The 15,872-nt window shown below is 36.5% G+C and overlaps 2 protein-coding genes and 1 long non-coding RNA gene across 3 annotated transcripts; 2 read left to right on the forward strand and 1 right to left on the reverse strand.

Annotated features, from left to right (window-relative positions):
• Positions 1-297: 297 nt before the first annotated feature.
• Positions 298-3,467, forward strand: LOC125223849 (trihelix transcription factor GT-3b-like). The gene is made up of 2 exons (XM_048127149.1): positions 298-799; positions 2,723-3,467. The coding sequence occupies exons 1-2, from the start codon at positions 434-436 to the stop codon at positions 3,296-3,298; spliced, it is 942 nt and encodes a 313-aa protein (XP_047983106.1). The 5' UTR covers positions 298-433; the 3' UTR covers positions 3,299-3,467.
• A 262-nt stretch (positions 3,468-3,729) lies between these two features.
• On the reverse strand, positions 3,730-6,045 carry LOC125220063. Its single transcript, XR_007176284.1, has 2 exons — positions 5,897-6,045; positions 3,730-4,016 (listed from the first exon to the last, which is right to left on the reverse strand). It is a non-coding gene; the product is annotated as an uncharacterized LOC125220063 (long non-coding RNA).
• An 854-nt stretch (positions 6,046-6,899) lies between these two features.
• On the forward strand, positions 6,900-14,258 carry LOC125222675 (LRR receptor-like serine/threonine-protein kinase FEI 1). The gene is made up of 14 exons (XM_048125415.1): positions 6,900-7,157; positions 7,914-8,148; positions 8,428-8,563; positions 8,860-8,931; positions 9,019-9,090; positions 9,675-9,746; positions 10,149-10,220; positions 10,304-10,375; positions 10,497-10,591; positions 11,312-11,476; positions 11,563-11,895; positions 12,284-12,529; positions 12,967-13,100; positions 13,635-14,258. Exons 2-14 carry the CDS (start codon positions 8,055-8,057, stop codon positions 13,851-13,853), a joined length of 1,782 nt encoding a protein of 593 aa, XP_047981372.1. The 5' UTR covers positions 6,900-7,157; positions 7,914-8,054; the 3' UTR covers positions 13,854-14,258.
• The last annotated feature ends 1,614 nt before the right edge of the window (positions 14,259-15,872 follow it).

Genomic DNA, 15,872 nt, shown 5'->3' on the forward strand with positions numbered 1-15,872 from the left:
AAAATTGTATTAAGTGAGTTAAACAAAGAGAAAATAAATTTTTCTATAAAAAAAAGTAAAAAACTAAAGAAGCAATAAAATAAGAGAAAATTAAAATTATCTTTTTTTATCAAAAAAAATATGACTCAGCTAAGATAATCCAAAAGAAATACTATCTCTGAGTTATTTATTTTTCTTACAAAATTTCCCCCAATGTCTCCCGCATTAAATTATCCTCTGTAAGAAAGTCAAACTCCGAAAACATTCATTTTTCTTGTCCAAAAATCATAAATGCAATTTTAAAGAATAGTATGGAGAGAGAGTGGATACCGGACAGCGAGGAGTCGAAAATTAGATACCAATCCGCATTATAATCATGTACTACTACTTGTATTCTACACTGATGGAGCACTACTAAATTAATCGAAAACCTTCAAATCCCCCCAAAATAACCATGTACGGCAACATCGGAGATGTCACCACCACCCATCACCACCTCCTCCCAAGCAGCAGCGCCGGAAATCCCAATACTACATATCCCCTCCTCCACCAGCAGCAGCAGCAGCAGCTTCACCAAACCATGATGATCCCCCTCCCGCCACCTTTTGACGACGAGTTCCCGACGAGAGACGAGAGGCTCCCGCCGTGGAGCAACCAAGAAACGAGGGACTTGATCGAAATGAGGGCTCAGGTCGAATTGGCCGCCAAAACGAATACAAATTTGTGGGAAATGGTCGCAGACAGAATGAGGGACAGGGGCTACTGGAGAACTGCCGATCACTGCAAATGGAAGTGGAAAAATCTTGTTACTGCATTCAAGGTCTTTACATAATTACTTTTATTTTATTCTAAATGTGTATCCATGCATTACTTTTTTGTGATTATTTCTTGATTTTTGACATAGTTGAACTGGTAAGTTTGCATTTCTTTTGTGTTTATGAAAGAGATTATGTAGGGATTCCCTTTCCCTTTCCAAAGTGTGAGTCTTTGTCGAATTGGACTGTTTCTTGGTTTATGTTATGTCAAGATTGATAACAAAGATTTGATTTTTATTCTACTTGTGAGGTTGATGTGGAAATTTTGGCAATGCAATTAGGGTTTTGTCTGATAATCTGATTCTTGGCCTAAAGATTTGTGCTTTTACATGCTAGAGATAATGATAAGTTAGAGAGAAATCAATTTTTTAGTTGTTCGTGCACTGCCCTTTTTGCCGAGGTGGGATGAGGCAAACCTAGATGTTGTAATGATGCACCCGTTGCTTGTCTGGCCCGTGACTTCTTCAGTCCTGCTTTTGGCGAATTATGTCGAGTGATGTAAATAGTAACATCCAGGTCGATTTAGTGAATGCTCAGCATGCTAGAGATAGTTGCTCTTGCCATGATAAATTTTAATGAATGTAGAGGCATTCCATATGCTATCTTTTTTATCTGTAACTTCTTCAAGTTATGGTTTTTGTGGCGACTTTCTGGTTTTTTCAGCAATTTGTCGCATCTTGTCCTAATGTGTGAAACCTCATGATTTCTTGCCGTATGTCATGATGAGTAGGTCGGTCGAATGAGTCAGTGTCGTGGAGAAATAAGATTCGATTTAGCTGGATTCATCTCCATACAACGGATATGACTTTTAAATATGCTGAGCTAATTCTACAGTTCTGATTCTATAGTCAAGCATGTCGTTTAGTTTGATTCTCCGGTTAATTTTTTGCTATTTGTTGACATATGATTGTGTCGTAAATATAGTGAAATTTCTGTATAATATAAGAACAGAGTAAGCTATTTGGAAACCATTTAAACAAAATGCCATAAATACAAGCATCTCATGCTAAATTTACCTCATTAAAAGAAAATTTTAGTTAAAGATTGGTTGAGAAATGCTAACTACTCCTGCAATAGCTTAATTAAACAATAAATTTGCCATGTAAATAATGAATTCAAAGGATTCTGGAATCTGACTAGGACTTGTTCAACATATTTGAAAGGATTGTCTCGGAAATAAATATGTCGTTACAATGGAATGGGAATATTGATTTTGAGTCATAACTTTTATTGAAGGAAATGAACTCTTTACTGATACTTTGTCTCGGAAGTCTCATACCTCTAGCTCCTGCCCCGCACTTTAACTGTGACAGAACACAGTGACATATTTCAATATGTAAATTGAGTATGTGTAGCTAAGTAGTGCCGCATGACATGTTTATCTAACAAGTGACATTTATATATGATCATTCAGTATATTGCCGAGTGATTTTTTTTGTTATGATCTTTTACTTTGATTTTATTCGACATTAAACTGTTAGACCTAAATACATGTAAGGAGTCGTCCCCAATTTCTTGTCTCTTTATTAACTTCCCAAATTTTTGGTACTATTCAATTTAATAAATCTGTGCAGTGATATGTTTCCAACATTTTCCTAGATTTCTCTTGCATAGTAGTTATATAACGGATATTTTATCTTGCATACACCTAGATTTCGATGCTCTCACAAATATGGAAACGGAGTAGTATTTGCTTTTCAAAATTGTTTGGATCTTGAAAGTGAGAACTCATTTCTGTGGCAAGTGTTGAGTAAATTCAGATTAAGGTATTCTTTAGATCATGTAAGGTTCTTATTTATTTTTGCGAAGTCGTTTCTTCTTTTGGTAACAACATGCTTGTTGATGTAGAAATAGTTAGGATAAAGCAGTGATGGATGGATTCAATTCGCTTAGGGTCGAGATCTGAAGATATGTCTTCTATACTGCAGGAGCAAGAAGCATCTAATGTGGATACTGTTCACCCTTTTTTCAATGAACTGCACGCAGTATTCACAGCCAGGGTGAACCGGATTCAGCAAACTCAGGCCAAAGCTGACACTGTCATTGCCAAAGGAAGAAAGAGGCTTAACAGTGCTTCAGGGGATCAATCCAATGAAGAATTCATTGAAGAGCAGAATGATGATGAAGAGGTTGAAGTCAATCATCAGGCTGGGAAAGTGAGAGCGGTTCCAAAACGAAAAGCTGGAACAGAAAAACGACAAAAGGCAAGAGAGCCACTGCATAATGTCATTGGGGAGGTAATGAGGAATTTTATGCAGCAGCAACAGATGATCGATATGGAGTGGAGAGCGTCAATGGAGAAGCGTGCTCAAGAGAGGGAACGATTTGAGCAGGAATGGCAGCAGAAGATGGAGAGGCTCGAACGAGAGAAGCTGATGATGGAACAAGCGTGGAGAGAGAGGGAAGAGGAACGGAGAGTGAGAGAAGAGAGCAGAACTGAACAGAGGGATGCGTTGCTAACAGCACTGTTGAACAAGCTTATCCGTGAGGACGAGACTGCTTAGGCATAATCTAGACGAAGGCTTAACATCCCATTTTTCAATTGCTTATATCATGGGATCACATATTGAAAAAGAATGAAACTACAGTTATATCAACCTGTGTTGGGTTTTGAATATTATGGCAGCATATTTATCTTTGTTCTTATACATCTGCGTTGACGATTTCGTTTTAGGTGCATGATCGTTGTTTGAGGTGAATACTGAGCATTTTTTACATTAGCTTCCATAACTGCTGAACATTTAAGGATTTTGTACATACTGAAGGATTCAAATTTTAACAAGAATAAACATCGTCGTATGATTTCATTCGATAATGTTTATGGTTGCTGGTTAGAAAGATTTAGGAGCACATGTTCAACTACTTTTGAAGGGATCACCGTGTCTGTAACTCACTAGAGGCCCGGGAAACAAAGGAAAGATGTCTACGAGTGAGATATCCAGAAACAAGAAGAATTAAAAGGTGCCCAGGGCCAACCATACAAAGCAGAGAGTACAATATATTCATTTGTAGATTCCCTTGCAGGTAATAATTGGGGTACATTCTTATAAACAGAACAGGGGAACTCAACATCATGTGTTCTGGAGTTAAATTACATTTTGAACCAAGAAAACCAAAAGCTTTTAGAGTCGAGAGCTGTTATCCTGAGTTGCTTGGAGGCTTTTCTTTTGGGTGCTTGGAGCTGTAATGATCAACAAGCTGATTCTGATTCGCTAGCTGGGCCTGCAATTTCGAACCATAACTGAGTAAGATGGATTGTCAGATAGAGCAACATGGCAAATTATATTATCAACCAGATGTTTAGGGTACAGACAAGAGAGATTTGGCGGTTACCACTGAAACTACTCTAAGCCAAAATTTAAGTAACAACACTATCATATTCTTCCAAAAGAAAATTCTGAAAGCACACAGAGATTTTCTAGGTATGTTTCATCGTGGGTTCCTTGTTTTTTATATTAACATAACCAGTGCATTACGTTGTAGAAAATATACAACATGAGATTTAGTAAAGGTCACCACTAAAGCAATTACAGTGATGCTGAAACCAATCCTCCTGGGAGAGATTATAGATGCCCAACATTAGACGTGCTTTCAGCATCTTGAAGATCTCCCTTTTAGCTACTCCTCGACCGAATCCTTGAGTTTATGTTAAAACACATATCTAGAAGCTTCCTAAGCATATGATGTTGACGTAAAAGGCTAAACGAGATAATGGGAACGTAATTCTATGCAAGGAAGCCAGTATCCCCATGTAAAAGGCTTAACGAGATAATGTGAACTTAATTTTATGTAAGGAAGCAAGTATCCTCATGTAAAAGGCTAAACGAGAAAACAGTGTTTTAGAAGTAATGATATCAATAGGAAAAGCAATCCATCACATTATGGAATGTAGGTTGCCTAGACCATTACTCCTTCATTATACTAACATATGCATGTGGGAAACCAATGCAGAAGTAGAAAATCGAACAGAAAGGAAAAAGAAAAACGGGTCACAACTTCGCTAATCCTCAGGGATCTACAAGGGAAAATATCTATGGAGAGGCATTCCTAAATGTAGAATGGCACTATCAGTGAGTTTCTCTAAACAAAGAACCAGACACTGAGAAAGTAGAAGTGGCCTGCAATTTAAGTAGTGGAATCTGCCTTGTAGCCCTAACAGTTTTGCCTTACGATTATCAAAGATTTTGTATCAACTACATTTCAAAAAAAGAATCCAATAGAAGCTGCATTATAAAATCTCCATATAACTATCCTCGATATCAAACAGCTCCTTATTCTATCCCAAGCTTATTCATAAACAGTGTTGCAATCACAAGCTGAAGAAGAAGAGGACGCACGCATAGGTGGAAGAATAGGAATGCCATGTGGAGAAGTGAGTTGGAATTGACACATCAGCAAATAAAAACGTGTATTCAACAATCTAACAAGCAGGAGAGAGAGAGAGAGGGCAACTAAATAAAAGGGCATCTTGGCAGCTGGTTTGGCATTCAGGAAAATAGTGTGTTAGCTTGCGAGTTAGGGTCATCGTGAGAATCCGGTGATTCGGTGATTCTCCCTTGAGCTCGGGCTGAGGATCGTGGATCCGAAGCACTTCTATCTTAGCTTAGTTCGCATTTCATTATCGTTCAATTCCTTTGTTCTTATTTGATCATCTGAAACTATCAAATCATCCGTATTACATTCGGCAATTGGTGTTATTAGTTGATTACTTGAGTTCTCTGTTTTTGTATAAATTGTGGTGTTGATCTTGTTGATTTGGCATTGATTGTTGGTGTTGTGGTGTGGATTGTGGAGTTGTTGTGTCGATTATGCTGTGGATCGTGCGTAGGTGTGATTGAGCTTGCGATTTCAGTTCTTCCATAACTAAAATCGCAACAAACAGGAAACTCATGATCCAAATTACCAGATACAATCCATAATTCACCAACATTTGCCCTAATTTAGATCAACACACTTTGACATAGAGCAATAATCCCATAGTTCAACTCATTTACAAAGTTATCAAACACAATTATTAAGCAATAGTAAAAGAGAAGAGAAAAGAAAAGAGAGAAAGATGAGATTTGAATCTTCAATTCGACACATCTATCGGAAGAAATTACCCGACAAATAGAGCAGACGACTTGGAGGCCGACGGCGCGGGCTTCGATCTGTGAGCCTTTGGACTTCTGATTCTTTTCGGCGTTCTTTTTCTGAGCTTCGATCTTCTGTTTCCCTCTCTTCATCTCCTTTATCAAACACCTTCACTGTGTGCTGTTTCACTCATTTTTCACTTCTTTCACTCTCAAATTCACACTACATATTCTACACTTCAAACAAAATGAATCTCGGAGATTACCCAAATCCGAATAGTCCGAATAAAGTAGAGAGAAAAAAGTAAGAGAGAAGATGCCAAAAAAGGAAATGACTCGCTTATCTTTTGACACAAGAATTTAGGAAAGTTGAGAGAAGAGAAAAAGTAAGAAAGACAAAGGAAAAAAATGTATAAAATATGAAAGAAAGTTTTCATTTTTGAAATTAGACTATTTTTCGTGGACATCCTAACTAAATGAGACTTTTTTCATGAACAGATAGTAGTATTTTTTTACTCTTTTCGTTTCCTAAAAATAGGAATTCTTTCATTTTTTCATCTGTTTTTAAAAAATAGAAACTTCTTATTTTAGAAAATAGATTCTACAATCTACTAACATTAAATTTACTATTTTTTTTTTCATTTCTCTTATTATTTCTTCTTTTTTTTACTTAATTGATTTTGCATTAAAATTTGCACCATTTTCAAAATTTCTATTTTTAAAATACTGAGAAAGTATAATACTAACATAGAATAAAAATGTGTAACATTCTTCGAAAATTGATTAAGGAAAAGAAAAGTACTCGCACAATTGCATTTTTCCTTTTTATCAGGGTGCGAAACGATAATAATAAAATCTCAAGGTGGCGAAATGTAACACTAGAAACTAGTTAAACGGGCAAAAAATAGAATCTTGAAATCTGCTTGACAGCAGATCACCGGCGTCGGTCACACGCGCGAAGTATCGCGGTCGCACGTGCCGCCACTCTGTTCTCATTCGCTGATACTGAATTCCCTTTTAATTCTCAGAAATCTCTCTCTTTCTCTCTCTATCTTCTCTCACTCAAATCCAGCAACACTACACTCTTGCCGTTCGTGCCGATACATACATGCACGCTATATGTATACAGACACAGATGCATGTATGGTTTTAGAGAGAGAAACTGGACGGTGTTGCCTGCGATTATCTGCTTCGTGCTATTGAACACCTGCAAAGCTCCTTCCTCAATTTCCATCAATTTCTAATTTATCTCTGCGCTGAATCAATTCTGCTTCTTCTACTGCCGTTTTAGGTTTTTATCTAATATTTTATCATCTGGATGTGTATTCTGTATCTTCTTTGTCACTATCTAGCGCTAATTCCGTTTTTGCTGTTGCTGTGATGCTTCTGAAAGTTGTCCATTGGTTTCGCATTTGATTGTTGGTTTAATTGGAAGAGATGTTGGCAAAGTAAATATTGTTTGATCCTAGATATTAGTTCAGTACCGGTGATTGATGCGTTCTCTGCCATTGTTGTGGCTATATATCTTTTCACCCTGTTGCTTGGAAATGACTTTCATCATGTTGGTAGGTTCTGCAGTAGCCACTAAAATGCACTTAAGCTCCTATATCTGAGCTCAATCATGTACAGATCTTATTGTGAGCTGAATTGGAGCTTGTGGACTATCACTCCTGAAAAGAACCTGAACCATCCAAATTTAGACCATATTTTGGCTGGAAAAAGGATTTGGTTGAACTTGCACGGTGCATTTTTTGGCGTCATAAAGTGTTAACCAGAATTACGTGCGTGTGTGACAAAGCAAAAAGACGATTGGAGTTTAAATTGAAAAGCAGATTTTTCTCAACAAGTTTTGAATTCGTAGTATTGTGCTTGCATCATATGAAAATTGGTTGTGTCTGGTTATAATTCATGAGCTTCTGCATGCTGCATTATTGCCCAAATTCACAATCACAAACGCCAAGTTTGATGCGTGATGTTCGTTTTTCTTGACCTTTGCTCTTTCTTATTGTGTATCACAATCAACTAACTATGCTAATTTTATTTTCAGGAGGTTCTTTTACTGCAACCTCTAAAATTGGTTGCTCTTGAATTATCAACTTAGCAACCACCAGATGTCCTGTAGAGTTATATTACAGCTCTGCTCCTCTGATGATTTAAGCTTATCATATCATGCGTGATCAACACCACAATGGGCAGCTTCCCTGTGAATTATTGGCAGTTGCTTTCATGGATTCTATTGCTTTACAATCTGGCAAAAGAGCTTGAAGCTCTCACCCTCGACGGTATGCTGGTTAATCATTAGTTCAACATATTTTTTGGTTAGCTTAGTAGAGTGAGAGATGAGATTGGCTGAGTTTCGTCTGACTAAGTACTCTAATAACATAAACTCAAACACATTGATGAATTGTACAGTGATTTCCCCTAGAAAAATCGTGTACTTTTAAGCAGTTAACATTTCTATATCGTATCACAGAGAATTTTTCTTTACTTTTTTTGTTGACGTATGTTTGGAACTGACATATCACGTATGGGAAGCTCATGGTTGGACTTTTGGTTTGCAGGTCAGGCTCTTGTCAGTTTTAGGACAGCGGTAACTAGTCCAGATGGTATTCTGCAGCAGTGGAGACCAGAGGATGAAAACCCATGCAGGTGGAAGGGAGTAAGATGTGACTTGAAGTCAAAGAGAGTAACAGCCTTGTAAATTCCTTGATACTTCAGATATTAATCATCTACATAAAGAAACACAAAATTCTCATCTTGTCCTTTTAGAACTGCAATTTATGAGGACTTGTACTTAGTTTCTCTTTGCTCTTTACCATTATTCCATCTTTTGTGTCTTTCTGAATTTGTCCTGTTCTTACTTGAATGACCTTTCTGATCTAGTTGCTGAAAACATAATAAGAAACTCTGCATGTTGATTTGATTTATAGTAGAATGTTGTGCATAATGCATATAGCTAACACATAATGTGATTGACTTCTTATATAATGCAGGATCCTTTCGAACCACAAATTGAGTGGATCTATATCTGCTGACATTGGAAAATTAGAAAACCTGCAACTTCTGTATGTATCCTTTTTCATCTTTTGCTATTATTTTTTTCCTCATGACCCCACCTGTTATTGTTGATGACATGAACTACTTGTTTGTAGAGCTCTTCATGACAACAATTTTTATGGAGCAATCCCTCCAGAACTTGGGAACTGTACACAGCTGCAGTCCGTGTAAATTTTCTGATCCTATTATCTACTCCGTTCTCAAGATTGATGTAATTTTAAATATATAAATTTGGACTGTCCTCGTTATTTATATTATGTTGATGACCATCTGAAGTCTAAAGAGCTCCTATGTACTGTATTTGGTGTGAAGTGAGCGAAAGCTTCAATATGCCTATATGCCGTAAGTGTAGAAACTCTCGTTAAAGCTACGACTACCGACTGTTCCACGGTCCATTTGTAGAAAGAGAGAGTGAAATAAGTATGATAAATTTCTTCTAAATATGTGCAGACGTTAAGCACTTGTGTCCTGATTAAGAAGGTCTTCTCAAGTAGTCTCTTCTCCAATTTCTTTGAAGTTAGAACATAAAAGTATTCCTTGAGTAGTTTAAAGAAATTAGGGTGGGTTAACCAGGTGATGCTGGGTTTAGCTCAGCATATTTGTCTTACATTGTGTACTGATCTTTGATTATCAGAATAAAGATGTAGAGATCGCTGCATTTTTTCACTTGTATCGTTGTCTTTTTTTCCATCTGCTTATCTTTTGGGGAGTATAGATCTAGAGTGGTAATCTTCATTTACTTTTTGCACAGGTATTTACAAGGTAACTACTTTAGTGGACCAATTCCAAGCGAGCTTGGGAACCTGTCTCAGCTTGAAAATCTGTAAGTAACTTTAAAGACTGAAATATCAATATTTTTTATGTTCAATCTTTCCTCTGTTAATTGGAGTGCATAAGAATAGACGTTTGTTTAATGGTACTTGACGTTCTCAAAAGACTTTCTCGTTGTGTCGAAGTCATATTTAACACTTTTTTTTTTTTTTAAACTCTTTGACAATGTGCTCTCCCAGAAACAGAATTCTAGAACCCTTGATCAACTAGATGAGCTTTTGATGAATCATTTTCCCAATACTCTATTATGAGAAACAATCTCTTTTCATTAATATGAGCAGAATCTGAACATTTTGGTATATATTTTAGACATTGTATTGCTTAAATAACCTCTTTCATTGGGTGAAAGCCTCCTCCTTTCTGAAGGTTGATATTGCTATGTTGTTTTCTCTAGGGATGTCTCGAGCAATTCTCTTAGTGGAACAATTCCTGCTTCACTTGGAAATTTGAACAAGCTTTCAAGTTTGTGAGTTGACACTGGATTTTCAAGTAATGTTATTCTTATACTATTTTCTTTAGCCTAATATGTTATCCCTATGATGTTTGAAGCAATGTTTCAACAAATTTTCTGGTGGGGCCCATACCTTCTGAGGGTGTTCTTGCAAACTTCCAGAATAATTCGTAAGTGGCTAATTTTGTGTGTAGCTACATTGCCTGCTTGATCTGATCCTAGTAAGACGAATTTGCTTTCATGGGATTTTATTTTTTATATTGCATTTCTGATTTAAGTTTCTCGGTGCAGCTTCGTAGGAAACCGGGGGTTGTGTGGCAAGCAAATCCAAATATGCAAGAGTAATGCTAGTGGTTCTTCCTCGTCTTTACGGCCTACAGATTCAGGTACAAATGTAAAATGTTATGATGGAGGAATATTTATAGCCAGTACCCTTCCTAGCCAGTTTTTATTCTGTATTGGTATCTTTTCTAGTGCATGATAAAAAGTCCTGTTTGTAGGCATTAAACAAGTATTCATTAGCTCTAAGCCATACGGTTCTGATATTAGAAATACAAATAAGCAGAATATAGTTGATTTTATCATATAAGTGTCACTCATTACAATTTCAGGTGATGAAGTCAGATTACATGTTCTTTTAGCTGGCATTTGATTTTTTGGTTTCATTCCTTGATTTAGGAATGTAATACCTGGACCTTTTTTCACTAGTTTTTTGACTGTATGTATAATTCATGCTCTTTTCTGAAAAGAGTAGACACTTCAAAACGTTAGTACAAACTCATTGGCTTCAATGTTTGAATTGAGAGGCATAATTTGGGGGATTAATGTGGCATTCAGGACAATGAAGGGTCATTCTGATCCACAGCATAAATCCCATATGTTACAACTGTATATATTTTTAAAACTTATCAAGTCTGCACTGTGCAGTTAATATTATAGTGGTTGGACATTTGTCACATTTCTTGGATTTTTCGAAAGATAAATGCGATGCTGAATGCCTTTTAAGATACTTGAATAAGATGATGTGGTTAGCTACTTTTATTGTATTTTCCAATCTTGTCTTTTCTGAAGAATTGCATGACCTTGATATTTTATGATACTTATAGCTTCATTCCAAGCCAAGAAGAAATATTCAGGTAGGCTTCTAATCAGTGCACTGGCCACAGTGGGTGCCTTGCTTCTGGTAGCCCTCATGTGCTTCTGGGGTTGTTTCCTATATAAGAAGCTTGGTAAAAACGATCGAAAAGGCCTTGCTGTTGATGTTGGTGAAGGTACGCACTAGTATCCCTGCATAGAAAAATGATATGCAACTTGTATCTGATAATTCTCCATGATCCATGCTTATGTTTTCCTTCAGGAACATCAGTTGTCATATTTCATGGAGACCTGCCATATTCTTCAAAGGACATCATAAAAAAATTGGAGACTTTAAATGAAGAGCATGTAATTGGTGCAGGCGGATTTGGTACTGTTTACAAGCTCACAATGGATGACGGCAATGTGTTTGCCTTAAAAAGGATTTCAAAGGTCAATGGAGGCTTTAATCGCTTTTTCGAGAGGGAGCTTGAAATTCTTGGAAGCATCAAACACAGATACCTTGTGAACCTGCGAGGATACTGCAACTCCCCAACATCACAATTGTTAATATATGATTTTTTATCTGGAGGCAGCCTTGATGAAGCTCTACAGGGTTAGTACCCTTCTGTTCTCGTTTTCTTTTTCTTTTTAATACTTGAGTTTCTGAATCTTGAAATTCCTGAACTGGCTTCACTAAAAAAATTGCATTATGCTACATTTCTTGAAGCAAGATAATTTTATTTAACTGACTAATTTTTATGGAACACATTTTTGGAGTAAAACTTGTTAGAATTTCAACTTCTCTGTGGTTTTCGAGTCTGTTGCTTGAGCTTCATCACACTCAATTGTAGACAGTATAACCCTTCAAAGTGAGTTCCGTTATCATAGGTCTCTTTGAGGGTTTTTTTTTTTTTACTATTAGTTTAAATCCCTTGCCTCCCTCATTCAGTAGCTTTTGTCTTCTTTCTATTTATTGATTATTTATTTTATCTCTTTTGCAGAGAGAGCGGAGCAACTTGATTGGGAGACTCGATTAAATATTATTATGGGAGCTGCAAAGGGCCTAGCCTACCTGCATCATGATTGTTCACCTAGAATAATTCACCGAGACATAAAGTCAAGCAACATTTTGCTTGATGGAAATTTTGATGCTAGAGTTTCTGACTTCGGATTGGCTAAACTATTGAAGGACGAGGAATCCCACATCACAACCATTGTTGCTGGGACATTTGGTTATCTGGCTCCAGGTTAGTGTCATATTTTACATGATTTTAGTTTTCTTTTAACATTTTTTTCAGTCAAGGTAACATGCAAACACACTGAGAATGATTTTCAAATCTTGAGCTGAAGATGTCACTTATGATTTGTGGTTTGTGATGCCATTTTCTTTATCTTCATGCCAGTTAAATCTTTTAGTTTTGAATCATCTGGTTACGTCGGACAAACTTGGAATTTCCATTCTCTGAATGTGGTGTGGGTGTTTAATCAAGCTCTACTATACTAATATTTGTTGTAATATCATAGCCAAGCATAATAAGATGTATCTTTTCTGAACTCGCTTGTCCAGTTATTATACTTTGCCAATGTTACCTACTTGTACAAGAATTTCTTTCTCATTCATCTTCACTGATGAGATAAATTTATCTTTTGATTCTGACTTCTTTGTCAATGTATTATTGGCCAGAGTACATGCAGAGTGGTAGAGCTACTCAAAAGTCTGATGTTTATAGTTTTGGTGTTCTCTTGCTTGAAATTGTGAGCGGAAAGCGGCCTACAGATGCATCTTTCATCGAAAAGGGCCTTAACATTGTTGGATGGGTATGTCTACGCCTTCCAGTACTTACGAGATATACTCCCTCTGCCCCATAAAATAGGCCGAATTTCCTTTTCCATCCGTCATAGAAATATTCCATATCCATTTATGGGAACTTTTTTCTCCTTTTTTTACTTTGTCATTTATGGGTCCCACTATCCACTACATTATTTCAACCATTTTTCCTCTTTACTTTACCAATTATGCATTAAAACCTGCGCCATCCCCAATTAGCCTATTTCTATGGGACGGAGGAGAAGTTTTGTTTTTATAGTCAGCCTTTATGTCCTTTCTAAGTTTTTGTAGTTAAGATATACAGGGAAAACGTAGTACAAATTTTTGGTTGCGGTCCATTAGGTTTTCTAGGAGAACTGACATTAGCGCTCTTGTAAAATTTGATATGCTGTTGGAGTTTTTTCGCTAGTCCTTCCATATAACATCAGTCTATTTTAGTGAAGGTTCATAAATTTCTGTGGAAATCTGTTGCTAATTATCGTGTAAAGGATTACCAATAAGAGTGAAATCTATTTGTTACACAGTTAAAATTCCTGGCTTCCGAGAACAGACAACGAGAAATAGTCGATCTACACTGTGAAAGAGTGCAGGCCGAAACCTTCGATGCCCTACTTGCAGTCGCCGCCCAATGTGTTTCTTCATGCCCCGAGAATCGTCCCACAATGCAGCAGGTAGTTCAAATTCTTGAATCTGAAATCATGACTCCGTGCCCTAGTGATTTCTACGACTCGAGCTCCGACTGAGGGTATTCATCCATGTGGAACCAAGAGAGGTCGACCAACTACATCAACTGCACCACCACCTTGCAGCAAAGATCGGAAGCAACGAGAAGATAGAAACCAAAAGTTAATTCATTCCTTTTGTGATCGAATATGATTTGAGTGATTGGTCTGCCATTTCCGCTTTCCTAGTCGTGCCTCCGATTCTTCTGCTGTTGGTGTTGATAGATAGCTCTGACCGTCAGCCTATATCCTGGTTGCCGGTGTCTTCTTTTCGTTGTAATCCTCAGACTCAATTGTATATGAAATGGTTTAACTTAATTTACAGTCTGCAAATTGAAGGATCTTTATTGTTGATTGTGGTTTCATGTGTAATATTTGTAATTTATGGAGTATGTATGAGTAACTAGTGTTGAGAGTTTTTGGTTATGTAATGTGACAGATGAGTACACTACATGGCATGGTTTTATTTCAATAAGAAGACACAGAAGTTTGAAACAGAACACAGTTAGAGAAACACACGAGAGAGTAAAGAAATGCAGACGTTGAGTTGTGCTAAGAAACTAAGAAGGCATGATTTAGTAAACTGAAAGAATTTGTGATGATGGATTTGCAACACTAATTAGCTCCATTTTCACCCGTCCAATAAAAATATGGGCATTTCCATTTAGGAAAAGTTATAACCAATTCATTATCATATATATCAATTTATTTAGTATTTATACTAATATGACTTACAATTACAATTCATTAAACACTAATAATAAAGCAAGTCTCACTATCCACCAACACTACTTTAATTACTCTTCTCCTTATATCTCGTACTTTACCAATTGTACACTAATCCCGTACCATTTTAAATGCCCATATTTTTATGGACGGAAAGAGTATTAGAGCATCGGTGCTCTTGCTGAAGAGCACCACCGTGCCGAAGAAAAGGGTGACACGGCAGCGTTCCATTCGGCGTGATGCCCAATCGCCCCATGCGCGATTGGCATGTTTTATTTCGTTATTTTTTTTTAAAATTCATAAAAAAATTGAAAATAATTTGAAAAATAATTTTTTTTTTCAGATTCCCATAAATATAGCCATTTTTCGACCTTTTTTTTTTACATCAAAGAGTAGTAATATCAGTCAATGTTTCTCATCAAATGTCAATTTTTACTTAAGATAGGTATGTTTTTGTTTATGGTCGCAATTCCCAATTTTGTAGCCTATATATATATATATAAGCCTTTTCTTGTGTCTTCAATTAGGAAGTAACAAGATTCATCAATTATTCAATTAGGAAGCAACAAGATTCATCAATTATGTAGTTTTTAATTTTTTAGTAATTTGTAATATTATTTTGGGTATTTTGAATGTATTTTAATATTATGAAAATGTTTTTAGTAATTGAAGTTTTTAAATTGAATAATAGAATGGTGAGACCCTTAATAGTGTAAGAGCATACTTTGTGGAAGAGTATGTGGGTGTTGTGCTCTTGTGGAAGAACAAATAATTAAAAATGAATAAATGTGGCTTCGGGCCCACATCCATGCTCTTGCCAAAGAGCATGGATGGGGATAGAGCTGCTTAAGGTTTACCGAACCGGCGGTTAAAACCGAAACCGTAACCAGCGGTTACGGTTCCGAACCGAAACCGCGAAAAATATTCCGAACCGAAACCGTGAATTTTAGAATCGTGGTTCGGTTCAGGTTCCAAATTTTTTGAACCGAAACCGCGACCGAACCGCCGGTTCCGGACGGTTCCGAACCGTCGGTTTCACGGTTCCGAACCGCCAATGTAATGATAAATTTAAACATAGTTAATCCTTATATTAAAACAATACACCATTAAATAAAAAATTGTTGAATGATCCGGTTTATGAGTTTTATATTTATATAAGTAAATTTCATTTTTAGATTTGGTAATATCCGTAGAAACAATAATGTGGGACAAAATTTTATAGCAAAAATAACTTTATAATACTATTTGGTAAAATTGGATTGTAATTTGGAAAACATAAGAGAAAAGATAACAAAATAAAAATAACTAAATTAC

The sequence above is a fragment of the Salvia hispanica genome, chromosome 4 (genome assembly GCF_023119035.1).
Source record: "Salvia hispanica cultivar TCC Black 2014 chromosome 4, UniMelb_Shisp_WGS_1.0, whole genome shotgun sequence".
Taxonomy (NCBI): domain Eukaryota; kingdom Viridiplantae; phylum Streptophyta; class Magnoliopsida; order Lamiales; family Lamiaceae; genus Salvia; species Salvia hispanica.

Coding starts and splice junctions, on each gene's coding strand:
- LOC125223849 (XM_048127149.1), top strand. CDS start 434: ATGTACGGCAACATCGGAGATGTCACCACCACCCATCACCACCTCCTC. Junction 800..2,722: donor ATCTTGTTACTGCATTCAAG/GTCTTTACATAA, acceptor TCTATACTGCAG/GAGCAAGAAGCATCTAATGT.
- LOC125222675 (XM_048125415.1), top strand. CDS start 8,055: ATGGGCAGCTTCCCTGTGAATTATTGGCAGTTGCTTTCATGGATTCTA. Junction 8,149..8,427: donor TGAAGCTCTCACCCTCGACG/GTATGCTGGTTA, acceptor TTTGGTTTGCAG/GTCAGGCTCTTGTCAGTTTT. Junction 8,932..9,018: donor TTAGAAAACCTGCAACTTCT/GTATGTATCCTT, acceptor ACTTGTTTGTAG/AGCTCTTCATGACAACAATT.